Source organism: Vicugna pacos, chromosome 16 (genome assembly GCF_048564905.1).
Source record: "Vicugna pacos chromosome 16, VicPac4, whole genome shotgun sequence".
Lineage (NCBI taxonomy): Eukaryota > Metazoa > Chordata > Mammalia > Artiodactyla > Camelidae > Vicugna > Vicugna pacos.
The window spans coordinates 62,925,743-62,938,377 of NC_133002.1; the positions used below are offsets into that span (position 1 = coordinate 62,925,743).

General features: G+C 56.3%; 1 protein-coding gene and 1 long non-coding RNA gene across 3 annotated transcripts; one reads left to right on the plus strand and one right to left on the minus strand.

Annotated features, from left to right (window-relative positions):
- The first annotated feature begins 1,901 nt into the window (after positions 1 to 1,901).
- FN3KRP (fructosamine 3 kinase related protein) lies at positions 1,902 to 9,681 on the plus strand. 2 transcript variants are annotated; one of them, XM_072939943.1, is made up of 6 exons: positions 1,902 to 2,125; positions 5,771 to 5,922; positions 6,215 to 6,306; positions 7,244 to 7,326; positions 8,333 to 8,455; positions 8,694 to 9,681. In XM_072939943.1, exons 1-6 carry the CDS (start codon positions 1,985 to 1,987, stop codon positions 9,030 to 9,032), a joined length of 930 nt encoding a protein of 309 aa, XP_072796044.1. In that variant the 5' UTR covers positions 1,902 to 1,984; the 3' UTR covers positions 9,033 to 9,681. The 2 variants fall into 2 exon arrangements, with proteins under 2 accessions (XP_072796044.1, XP_072796045.1); XM_072939944.1 differs by lacking the exon at positions 1,902 to 2,125 and adding an exon at positions 2,192 to 5,671.
- Positions 9,682 to 9,729: 48 nt separating this feature from the next.
- LOC140686232 (uncharacterized) lies at positions 9,730 to 10,763 on the minus strand. The gene is made up of 2 exons (XR_012059911.1): positions 10,449 to 10,763; positions 9,730 to 10,144 (listed from the first exon to the last, which is right to left on the minus strand). It is a non-coding gene; the product is annotated as an uncharacterized lncRNA (long non-coding RNA).
- Between the last annotated feature and the right edge of the window lie 1,872 nt (positions 10,764 to 12,635).

The following is a 12,635-nucleotide window of genomic DNA, read 5'->3' on the forward strand; positions in this document are numbered from 1 at the left end:
GCGTTGTGCATCGTGCTAATCACTGGGAAACATGGGGAATGTGGTAGTCAGTTTCATGTGTCAGTTTGACTGGGGCAAGGTGCTCAGATATTTGGTATCAAACATTATTCTGGATGTTTCTGTGAAGGTGTATTTTAGATTAAATTAACATTTAAATCAGTGGACTTTTGAGCAAGGCGATTACCCACCCTAGTGTGGGTAGACCTGGTCTACTCAGCTGAAGGCCTGAAGAGAGCAAACATTCTGCCAACAGAACTGTTCCTGGGCCTCCAGCCCTTGGGCCTGCCCTGCAGATCTTGGTCTTGCACCTCCACAATTGTGTGAGCCCTGTTAACCCCAAAAAATACAACAGCCAGTGATTTTTACCAGCAAAATGGATTATTGAGGAACAACAAAGAATTGTAACTTGGGACAAGCCAGCTACAGCAAAGGTCACAGACAAGTTCAACAAACAAAGGAGGTAAACATCATTTTACAGAGAAAAAGGAGAAGGTTGGAGGGGTTGTTTGAACGAAAGTCCATTGGTGGAAAGTGGGAATTGGGGGTGACACGTTCTCATTGGCTGAGTAGCCTGGGTGGTTGATTTCTTGAAGGAGACACAATGAACATCTTTCCCTGTGAGGCCTCTAATGGAGGATTCTTTCATATTGATGATTCTGCATGTTGGGGTCTTTAATTGACAGTCCTCCCTGTCATAGACTGTGAGTGGCCCAGGGTGGTGGCACTTGGTGACCCTGTCTTTACCTTCAGTCTGTGTCTGGGTGGACAGCGTCAGAGTGCTCCCTGCTGGCCTTCCTACTCCATCTTAAACAAGGTTTCCCTTTATTAATTTTCACAGCTGTTTCCTTAAGATAAATCTCTCTCTCTACACACATACATCTGGTTGGTTTGGTTTCTGGCACAGGGAGCTATGGACAAAGAACACCGCCTGCGTATCAGTAAACAATGGATGTTGAGGCTTTCAAGTTATCAGCCCTTGCAGTGCCCCGAGGGTGCCCCTGAGGGGACTCAGGGTGGAGAGAACAGGACACTGGCCCCAGACAGCTAAGGTGCACATCAAAGGAAGGGTTTTAAAAAAAAAGAAGGGTTTCATTAAGCACACACACCTGCGTCTTCCCATACATAGAAAAGTGCTAAGTTCAGTAACTCGAGATGTCTGGTTTCTTTAATGAGCAGTAATCTTTTGATGTTTGACTACTTTTTTCTTTTGCTGAAACTCCTTTATATCCTGGCTCCTCCCTTACCTCTTCCGAGCAGTCCCTCAGAGCTACCTGAGAGCCCCCCCCCCTAAGCTTAAGGACTCAGTAATGCCCCCAGTAAAATGTAATTCTCAACTTACAGCTTGTGACTTTTCTCCAGTGGACAGAGCAAGGCAGACTTTATTCTGCTCTCAAACCACTAAAGTCTAGTTGGGGGGATTGATGCCAATTGGACAGTCGTGTGCAAACAGAAAAGATAGGACCCCTGCAAGTGTTGCAGGAGCCACCCTGTGACAGGAGATGCTCTCACCTGGAGCCCAACAGGTGAGGAGGGAAGCCGGGAGGGGCCGGGTAGGGAGTGTGCCCCAGGCAAGGGCGGGCCGCACAAGGTCAAGGGCAGGTTACAGACAGGGTCAGCGGAAAGGCCAGGGCGAGCCCCAGGGAGGAGGGTCACCAGGGGCTCACGGCGGGTGGGGAACACAGCAGGCCCTGCCCCCATTCAACGCCGTCCCGCCCCTCCCCCAGTCCCCGCGCGCTTCCGCGTCCTGGTCCCGCCCCTCCCATCCCCTCCCGCCCCCGGCGGCCAGGTCCCGCCCCTCCCGCCGCCTACCCAATCATCGAGCGCTGCCGCGGTCTGGTCCCTCCCCTTTCCTCCCCCCCAATCCCCGCGCGTTCTGGGGGCCCGGTCCCGCCTCTCCCGCCCCCACCCAATCCCCGCGCGCCCCTGTGCTGTCGCTGCGTCTCCGTGAGGCCTGAGGCGGGTCGGCGTCCCGGGCGCGGGGAACATGGAGGCGCTGCTGAAGCGGGAGCTGGGCTGCAGCTCCGTCAAGGCCATGGGTCACTCGGGGGGCGGGTGCATCAGCCAGGGTCAGAGCTACGACACGGACAAAGGACGCGTGTTTGTGAAAGTGAACCACAAGGCGGAGGTCAGGGCCGCCGCGCGCGGGGGGCGGGGCGGGGGTCTGTGGACCCGGGGCCGGCCTAAGGGAGGGGGGGCTCGAGGTCCAGGGTGGTCTGGAATCGGGGTCGGGGTCCGAGTCTGGGGTCCGGGCCGTTGTGGGGTCGGGAGCCGGTCCGGGCTGGGGGTCTGGGCCCGGGGTCCGGGGCGGGCCAGGCCTTCCCAGCCCGGGGCCGCGGCCGCCCGGCGCTTGGTGGCCCGTCTCGTCGTCGGGCTGGCCTGGCATTTTTCTGGGACCGCAGCTCCGCCCTGTGCCAGGTCAGCGCGGGTCCTGTCTGCCTCGTGACTCGCTGCCGCGTAGGTGCTGCGGACGGCTTTCCCGCATTCCATGTGCCCGCTCCTTCGAGAAAGTCCATTCTGCTTGGCGAGTTTTGAACAAGGACAGGTGGTAGCAGCCTGTTGTCCTGGGGGTTATTTGAATTTTCAGAGATCAAAACCGTTTCTGAATATTAAAGTTATCTAGCCACGACTTGGTCCGCTGGGGCTGCTGTAACAGGACAGCACAGACCGGGAGGCTTAGAACACAAACATGTCTTTCTCGGAGTCTGGAGGCTGGACAGATGCAGAGGCTACGTCTCCCCAAGTCCTCACTGGCCGAGGGGCAAGAGAGCTCTCTGAGGTCGCACAGGGGCTCTAATCCCCACATGAGGGCTCCACCCCTACAGCCAAGTCACGTCCTAAGGCCCAGCCTCCGAACATTGTGGCTCTGGGGGTTAGGTTTCACCCTATGATTTGGGGGGGCGCAACACACTGCGTCGGTGTCAGCCACGCCCCCCTTCTGTATCTAAACGTTTTCTCAAGGGCTCCTGTAGAACTTGAGTGAGCCTCCCTGCTGAAATGCTTACTCCTGGGTGTTGATGTCACTTCTTCATCCAGTTCTGGTGGCCCACTCCGGACTGTCAGCTGGGAGGCCCAGGGTGGCCTCGGTGCTCGGTGCTCTTGTCTCCTTTTTGGAAATCCTCTTGCAGGTATTTTCATTTCCTTCCCAGAAATGAATTCCACCTTCTGTGGTGTGGGATGATCTCTTTCTGAAACCCTACTGTTCTCTCAGGACCAAAGTTAACCTTTGTTCTACAGAAATGGGCTGCTGTGTCACCCTGCACGTCCCTCTGTAGGAATGTGGCAGCTAGTGGTCCTTGAAGTCGCTCTTTAAACCGACTTCCCCCCAGCAGTGCTCATGCAGTGGTGGCGTCCTTCCTTCCTTCCTTCCTTCCTTCCCACCGCAGGCCTCCTCTGGATTCTTTTCCTCTCTGTGGCGTTAGTCCTTTTCATGTTTGTGTTTCCACTCTGATCAGCATTTGTAATAGTAAAAACTTGGTGTAGATTATAGGGAAGCAGATATTTTCTAATGATTAAATGGAACTACTCAGTGATGCCTTTTAAACGTTGTTCTTCTGCTGCTGTTCCCTCGGGTTCTTGCTTTTTATTTTGTCACCAAAGTCCATTTCCTTTTTGTTAATCATCACAGAAGTTCCTTCTACTCCTCTGGTAGACAGTTTCAACCATGTCTTTTTCTAGTTGGCTCTGAAACATGCTGTGTGAGTTGTGCAGATGCACCAGCCACGGCATAAACATTTGCCAGTCGTAGGGAAGATAGGACTGTTCCTGCTTTACCTCCTAGGAGGCGAGAATGTCCCCTTCCCTGCTTGTAAGAGAACCACCTGGTCTTCTGTTTCTACCTCACTCTCTGCTTCAGTGGCCTGATCTGCATTGTTTTTCCTCCTGATTTCACTCATCTGTCCTTTGCAGGCTGTGTTTTCTCACACATTCCTCCCTCAGGGTCTGGATCTTTTGCAGCCTGCACCCCCAGTGATGGTGACGACTGAGGAGCAGTGTTCTTGGGTCTAGTTAGATGCTCTGGACCTGTGCAAATCACCGTGAGGGAGCCTTGCCTCTGCCTGGGTGCACAGATCCTCCTTCACCTCTCCCCACATGTTCTTTTTTTTTTAATTAAAAAGTTTAAAAAATTCTATCCCTTACTTTACGCTGCTCAACCAGTGCTTTAGTACAAAGTACAGCCAGGGCCCAGTGTGTTTCTTTGTCTTCTAAAGAGAATGCTCTGAAAATTCTCCTTAAGACACGGTTCTTGGGGGGAGGGTGTAGCTCAGTGGTAGAGTGTATACTTAGCATGCACAAGGTCCTCAGTTCAATCCCCAGTACCTACATTTAAAAAAAAAAAAAGACATCTTGTTTCTCAGCAACTCTAGCTCTCCAGGGTAGTGTAGTAATAATACCTGTGGAGTGTTCAGAACAACTGTGTAGGTAGGTGTTAGCCGCTAGCTGAGTTAATTATGGCGGCCAGCCTGTGAGACAGGTACTACTGCTAACCCATCTTACAGATGAGGAAGCCAGGGTTACAGGGTTAGTAACTGTGATGTAGAATGCCCGTGGCAGCACTGTTTGTAGTGACCCCAAACTGGAGGCCCAGCCGATTGGATGGATTTGGTTGGGATGTTCACACAGTGGGGCTTCGGGCAGCGGTGAGAAGCAGTGGCTGCTGGTGTGGCGTGGACCAGGCAGGCCTGGCCATCTGCCTCTGTGCCAATGATGAGCAGACAGATAGCCCCGCCGTTGGGGGCACCGGCAGCGCCTGGGGGCTGGGGAGCCTCCGGGCAGTGGTGGCCGTCCTAATCTGGCTGGCAGTCCTGCGGGCGTGCTGACTGTGGGAGAACTGGAATTCTGGATGCTGCTTAGTTGTGTGGGTTTTTTTTCATGTACTTCTGTAGCATTTTTATTTGAAAAAAAATATTTTAAAGGGAGGAATTACCTAGCTTGGTGAGTTAGGGAAGATTTCTCTGAGAAATCAAAGCTGATGTTAAGTTGGAATCTGAAGCCCGACTGGGCAGGGGCTGACTTGGCAAAAGAAGGAGGAAGAGTGTTCTAAGCGGAGGTGACATGGCATGTGGAGGCGGCTAGGTGGGAGCAGGCAGGGGGTCTTTGGGGAATGAAGGGGAACTTGTAGGGCGTGTGTGCTTCTGTCAGTGTTGGGGAGGGGCCCAGGAGGCCCAGACAGCAGAGGAAAATGGGCTGGAACCAGAAGCTGTGGGGCGGTTACACGGCGAAGTGGGCAGGGCCGCCAGCTCGGGTGTGTTGCATGGTGGAATTTGCCTTCCAAAAGTATCACTCGGGTATGTCAAGCAGAGACCAGGTGGAGAATGGTTGCTCCCGTGCAGGGGAACAAGGACTTTCGGACTAGAAGCTGAGAATGTGGTCGAGGTGAGGTGGCTCCAGCTGGGTCCATCGAGGACATGCCATGGGACTTGATGGTCCATTTGGGTGAGAAGTGACTCCAGGTTCCTGGCAGATGAGGTCCCAGGTGGGACAGCACTGTGGTGGAGGTGCTGTCTGAGGGCGACCCAGAAACAGTCCAGCTCTGAGCCAGCACACTCTCCTCCCTCTGGGGAGACCGGAACCAGTGATAGCGTAGAAACATACACTATTGAACATTCTAATTCCCATACGGCTTCAGAACGAGAGTCTGTGCTGCGGAAGGCAGACGAGCCGTCCGTGCCCAGTAAGTCAGCAGCCGGGAAGCCTTGGTTTACGGTTGCGATGCTGAGAGGACTTTTCTGGAAGAGACCTTGTTCTCTGTCCTCTGTTATTTCTCTGACAGGCCAGAAGAATGTTTGAGGGGGAGATGGCGAGTCTGACTGCCATCCTGGAGACGGGCACAGTGAGGGTGCCCAAGCCCATCAAGGTCCTGGAGGCCCCGGGGGGTGGCAGCGTGCTGGTGATGGAGCATCTGGACATGCAGAGCCTGAGTAGGTGCGTCTTGGCGCCTCCCTGGGGGCTCTGTTTTCCCAAGTGGAGAGCTTGCATTTGGGGGTATAATTTTGAGGGATGTGATCGAGCCAAAGGCAAACAGGAAAGGACCCTCCAGGTGAGACATGACTGGGGACCCGGCTACTGGCTCAGATGGGGCCCTCCATCTCCCCCTTGCTTCACCAGGACAAACTTTGTGTCCCCAGTGCCTCACCACTTGGTGTGCCCGAGACCTTCCAGATGGAGGGTGTCCCTGTTTGTGTCATGCGCTGAGTGGCTGCCTTTGGTCCCACAGTCACGCTGCCAAGCTTGGAGCCCAGCTGGCGGACCTGCACCTGGAGAACAGGAGGCGTGGGGAGGCCCTCCGCAAGGAGGCCGGCACAGTGGGTATGGCCCGGGGCCTGAGGGACCGCCCGGCGGACGTCTGGCCAGGCTGGGTGTGCGGGTGGGCCTTTGCTGCCGCCATGGACCGTCAGACCTGTGTTGCTTCCCGAGGAAAGGCGTGTCCCCCCACTACGTGTTTGGGGCACAGTGAGCACAGTTAGGCACTGTGCAGAAAGTGCAGGTGAAAGACGAGACACTTCCTAAACTCGAGACCCCGGCGCATTACGGTTTCTTTGACCTGTCGCTCAGAAGAAAGCCTGCCAAAGTTCCCCCGGCTTTCCATGCCTTCTCTTCTGAGAACAGTCAGGCGTGAGACTCGGCAGGGGAGCCCTCCTGTCCCACCTTTTCAGAGTTTACTGTGGTGCTAGCACTGAGGGTGTCGTCTGGGTCCTTGACATTTGATAATCCACGTGCAGCCCGTGTGGCCGCTCTGCTGGCCAGAGTAGCTGGCGCACTGGGAACAGGTGACCAAGGATCGGCTGTGCTAGACAGACAGGCAGGCCTTGTCCCTCCCGAGCCCTGCGGACCAGTCCTTCAGGCTGCGCTCAGAGCTTGGGGAGCTGCAGAGGATGAGACCACGTGCCAGCACAGCAGTCTGTCTCCCACAGGCGGCAGGTGCGGGACCGGCCACTGAGAACCGTCCTTTCCTGGTGGGTCACCAGTGGATTTCCCCTCTTTTTTGGACAGTGTTGTGGCTCTGAGCGTCCGCTGATGCCTCTCCGGGGAAGGAGTGGGTGTCTGGACTGTTCAGTCTGAAGGGACAGGTTCTGTTCCCAGGGCCTGAGGGTCGGTAGAGACCAGGGCCCTTGTTTGTCTCTGGGTGGGGACGCCTGGTGGGAAAGGGCACCCTGGGGTCAGGCCCCAAAGCTACTCTGAGCTCCAAGAGCGGGCCTGTGGGGGCACGGGACGGTCACCTTTCTCGTTTCCTTTTACTTGCAAGGGAAGGGAGCTGAGCGGGTGGAGCGGCCATTTGTGGACCAGTTTGGGTTCGATGTGGTGACATGCTGCGGATACCTCCCCCAGGTGAGTGACACCGGCATTTGCCTCCATTTCCCAGTCAGGCCAGCTGTTCGGAAACAGCCAGAGAAAGCACACCATCCTCCTTGTTCCGTGAAACTCAGTAAAAGGCCTTTGCTCCTTTTTCCCTTTGTTGATTTTAAGAGGCTGACATGAGGTGCACCCGCCTCCTGTGCTGGGTAAGCTCGGAAGAGCAGAGAAGGACCAGCAGGTTAGGGTGCTGGATTTCAAGGTGGGTGAAAATAGAAGGTTAGACAATGTTTTATTTTAAATAGGAAACTCTCAGAGGTGGCACAGTGAAAAGGGGCTGTGACTTTGAGTTTTACAATTCTGTGGTTGGCTGCCCTGGGGGTTTCAGCCTGGGGAGCTGTACTCGCCCACGTGGACAGGCCGGTGGCTTCTCAGGTGGGGGCAGTGAGTAATCTACCGGGTGGGGAGATGCCGTTCAGATTTTGATACGTTGCAGGAGGTTGTCTGGGGCCCTGCTTGGGGCAGTGAGTGGCTGAGAGCTGGGATTCCTGGTCCTGCTGCTCTGGGGTCACTGCTCGTGTGTGTATGTGTGGTGAGAGTCACGCTGTGGCCTGTGTGGTGCTGCTCTTGTGTGCACTTGTCTTGTCTCCCTTCTGGATGTCAGCACCTGAGGCCAGCCGTCCTCTCTTGTGGTAGCCCTCCCCTCCTCCCTCCCTGGGAGGGTGGTGCTCAGAGGGCCCAAGGAGGAGGGTCCTCTGTGGAGGCTGGGTGGTCAGAAATGAGCCATGGGGTCAGGGAGGGCTGCCTGCCCTGGCTCTGTGTCTGAGTGACTGGATTGAGAGAAAATGTCCTTGGGCTCTTCATAGTGGACCCTGCTGCTCTTGGGGTGGGATCTAAGGTCCCGGCACGTCCTTGAGACCAGGCTGCCCGGCCAGTTCCACTCCTCATACATCCCTGCAGTGGCGTCTCTGATGGCTGACCTTTCCCCGGGCCCCTCCTTCAGCTCTGGTGGTTTCCTCTGAGCTCCGTGTCGCCCGCACAGGTGAACGACTGGCAGCAGGACTGGGTCACGTTCTACGCCCGGCAGCGCATCCAGCCCCAGATAGACATGCTGGAGCGGGGGTCTGGGGACAGGGAGGCCCGTGAGCTCTGGTCTGCTCTGCAGGTGAGTGTGCCCCGGTGCCCGGGCGCGTGTGCCCTGGCCCCACTGGGGTGGCGCCGAGGTCGGTGCAGCCTGGACGGGTCTGAGTCTGGACAGGAGGCATCCCTGTGCCCAGCCTGGGCCATGTGCGTCATGGGCACCTGTGCTCCAGGCTCTGCTCAGATCGGGCAGCCACGCTTGGAAAAGCCCCTGCGTCCCCTGCACTGCTGGTCACTTTGCTGAGGGTGTGTTTCCCCCACAGCTCAAGATCCCCGACCTGTTCCGTGACCTGGACATCGTCCCAGCCCTGCTCCACGGAGACCTCTGGGGAGGAAACGTGGCAGAGGATGCCTCGGGACCCATCATTTTTGACCCGGCCTCTTTCTACGGCCACTCAGAGTACGAGCTGGCCATTGCTGGCATGTTTGGGGGCTTCAGCAGCAACTTCTACTCCGCCTACCACCGCCAAATCCCCCAGGCCCCTGGCTTCCAGCAGCGCCTCCAGCTGTACCAGCTCTTTCACTACCTGAACCACTGGAACCACTTCGGGTCAGGGTACCGAGGCTCCTCCCTCAGCATCATGAGGAATCTTGTCCGATGAGCTGTGTCGCGTGAGGGAGGCTTCGTCCTAGGTCCCACAAGATTCCTCTGCTGGCCTCGCGCTCCCGTGCAGCCCCTTTCGGGGACCTGCCCTCTCCTCACCCCCGGGGAGCTTCAGACCATGTGCCAGGTCTTGTGGAGCACGGACCAGCCCAGAAGGGTCTTGTCCCCGGAGGGTGCATTTCAGTAGGCTTCGTAGCTGTATGAAACTGCCCTAGAACTTTGGCGTGAACACAGGGACCCATGGAGCGTGGGCCCGACCCCCATGCAACTGCCCTGCAGGCGGGGGTGGGGGGGCGTGTCTCCTATCCGGGAGGGACTGCTGTTCTGGCTTCTCGATGGGGCAGACAGGCCTGGACGGGAAGCCATGGGAGCCTTGAGAGGACCAGTCCCGGGCACATTCCCTTTCCTTTGGGTTCTGGGAGGGACCAAACCGCTAGCCTCAGGGTGTCCCTGATAAGTTTAGGAGCTGTCAGCAGCCCTTCAAGGGCGACCTCTAAAGCTTGTGAATTGTCATCTTAGAAACCATCGCTAAGCCAGCGTGTTTCCTGCCACCGGTCTTGCGGTAGTGAGACGTATCCATGAATGGCAGTGATGCTTATAAATCCTTTTGCATAAACATTTGAGTAAAGTTTTAGTGGTTTCAGTGATTCATGAGACTGTATTTCCCTCATTTAAATCATGATTCAATGTGTATCTTAGCTGTTTGCCAAGAAACCTTTATAACATGTTGTGACGACACATGGGTTCAGCTGCTTTTCTAGGCCTTATTCAACAGACTGGTGGGGGGGTCTTCAGGGTCCGAGCAGCGGTGGCCTGAGGACTGGCTGCTGCCTGACTCGGGTCCAGTCGAACTGCTGTCCTGTCGCCGTGAGAGCTGGTCAACGGGAACGGAGGTTGAAGGTGACTGTGGAATTCCATTTCAGGCAAGAAGCAGATTGGTGGCCACCTTCTGGTTCTGGCTTAAGACTTGGAGAATGCCAGTGTCAGAGGGGACACAGTGTCTCAGCGGGGCGGGCCTGGGAGGCTGCATTCGTTTCTCCCTGTTTCTGTTCGCAGGTCAGGGCCCCTCGGTGGGATTCAGAAGCGGAGCTGGTGCCTTCAGAGTTCTGGCTTTTGTAGGGAGGAAGAGAGGACTATGACATTTAAAAAAATCATTTTAATCCCTACCTTTTTAAAATTACTCTCACTTTTTTAATGTAGAAAAGCAATTTATTCCATAATAAGCACTTACACAGTTCGTCATGGAGAGTAACAGGCCTGCTAGTGAAACAGGTCACCCAGAATAAGAGTATTGAACTAGTGGTCAAGGACTGACTCCCCCCCAAAAAATGCAACTCTTATCCAGGATTAATTTAATTTTAAAAACAAACACAAGCTATCAATGTACACTTCTCACCCTAACTAGACAGTCTACCTGTGGTTTCACTGTCAGGTGAAAACATACATCTTTGCAACTTGGTGGTCCCAAGTTTTTATGACTCCCATTTACTGATGTTTCTTCATTGCGGTGGCAGCGGTAGTGGCATGGAAAAGTAAATAAAACTTCTCTGCACAAAGGATATTTGACCAAAGATGATGCAAGAAGAACGCTTCAGTTGAGGAAGATTTCTAAATGTGCTCCGGGACTGCTGGTGCTCCTTGGGGCCGGCCCAGCAGGGCGCCTGTGGTGAAACTTCCAGGCAAATTCCGGTGCCGGATCGGGCCCAGCGTGGGCTAGGGTGGTGTGGGGAGGAACCATCCCCTCCCCCGGCCCAGGGACCTTAGGGAAAAAGTTGCCAAGGCCTGTTTCCCCCTACTGGGCCCCGGGCCAAGAAGTCACGGTGGGTGGGTGGAGGGGCCTGTGCCTGGGGGTCCGACATTGTGACCCTGCCGCCTGTGACTTCCCAGAGTCCCGCTCACTAGAGCGCCGGTTTCTGGACCGTGACTTTCACAAGATGTCTCGTGCTCCGTTATCCATGCTATCAGGGCATCAACCTTCCCACAGGAGGAACACGTTTATGTCACACAAGGCCTGTGTGTCTGATGCACCCCGGCTGAGGGGTCAGGACCTAGGAAACCCCTCTTAGAAGCCTCCACCCCTGGTGTACTGGGAACGTGCTGCCCGTGCAGCCGGAGGACCACGGTGGGGAGTCTTAGGTATGACACCTGTGCTTTGAACCCCTCATTTATGAGGTGAGGTGGTCACGGCACCGTGGGAAGTGAGCTTCCAGCGGGAGCCTGGCCTGGCTGAGCCACTCAGCATGGCTGGAGCCTGTCTCCCACTTGGCGGGGGGCGGGAAGGGGGCTTCCTCTCTCCGCCCCATTGTCTCCCGGTTGAAATTGTTTCCAAAAGCCTCTGCGTGAGACCTTGCCTCCCTGCGGGGTCTCCTCTTGGACAGATGTATGTGGACACCCAGAAACTGTTCAGAAGCAGTGATCAGAGTGTTGGGGACTGTGGTGGGCGGGGAAGTCTGAATCCTGCAGGTGGCAGAATTCTGTCCCCCAGAGCAGCCATCCGTGTGAGGGGCATGGACCCAGTGGAGGCCAGGGTGAGGGACAGTGGTGACACCCGGCCTGCAGCCAGGCGTCAGGCCCTAGCCCGTACCCCAGCTGCCTGGTTTCAGGAGGGCTGTCGTGTTCCCTGGGGCTGTGCCCTCAGCCGCCCTCCTGGTGCCCCTTTTCTGTGCAGCGTTACAGCCCCCTCGCCTCCCCCCCCCCACGGAGTGATGGTACAAATTGGGCTGTGGGCTGTGTTCTCCACAGCGTCACTGGACTCAGGACTCACAGCAAGGGGTCTGAGTGAGCAGGACAGTCGCTGCTCTGCACAGCGACCCTGGTGCCTTAGCTGGTGCCACCTCGAGCCATACCCCAGATACATTTCCTAAGAAGTCACAGCTCCTCGAATGTAGGTTCCAGCTGGGGCCGCGGGGAGAACCCGGAGAGCAGGGGACTGGCTGCGGTGGGGAGGGGCGCACAGCTCGTGGGGCTGCTTGGATGCCTGTGCCTGGGTCCCATCTCCCCGTTGAGCACAAACCAACTCAAATGCAGGTTTGGGAGGAGGGCGGGGCTGGTGTGTGAAGTCACAGTGCTCTTCTAGGCACATGTCTTCATGCTGATGGTTCTGCCCTTGGGCCCAGAGCTGCTCAGATGGGAGCTGGAGGCCGGGGGCGCAGCCCCAAGTGCCTGGGTTCGGGACCAGTAAGATGGTGCTCCTGCCTGGCTGCTGCCCACCTGGGTCAGACCCTGCTTGGGCAAAACGAGGCCGCAGCCCAGAAGGGGACTCAGTCAAGACCAGCGTCTCCCCCAGGGTGCCTGGGGAGGGCAGGAGGGCGGAGATCATGGGCACCTGACCCCGGCAGCTTTGGGGCTGTGTTTAGACCAGATCTGAGATCTAAGAGAAGGGAGGAGACAGGATGGAATCATAGAGCAGAAGCCGAAGGCCGCGCCCAGGGCGGTGGACCCAAGCTTCCATCCTGAGACAGCCCCATCTTACCCAGGGGGTGGCAGGAGACTCACCCCGGGCACCTCCCTGGGGAATTGTCAGGTACTGGTGACGAGGAGAGGAACCAACGATCCTTGAGAGAGCAGTTTCCACCCGAAGAGTAAGAATCAAAATGGCTTC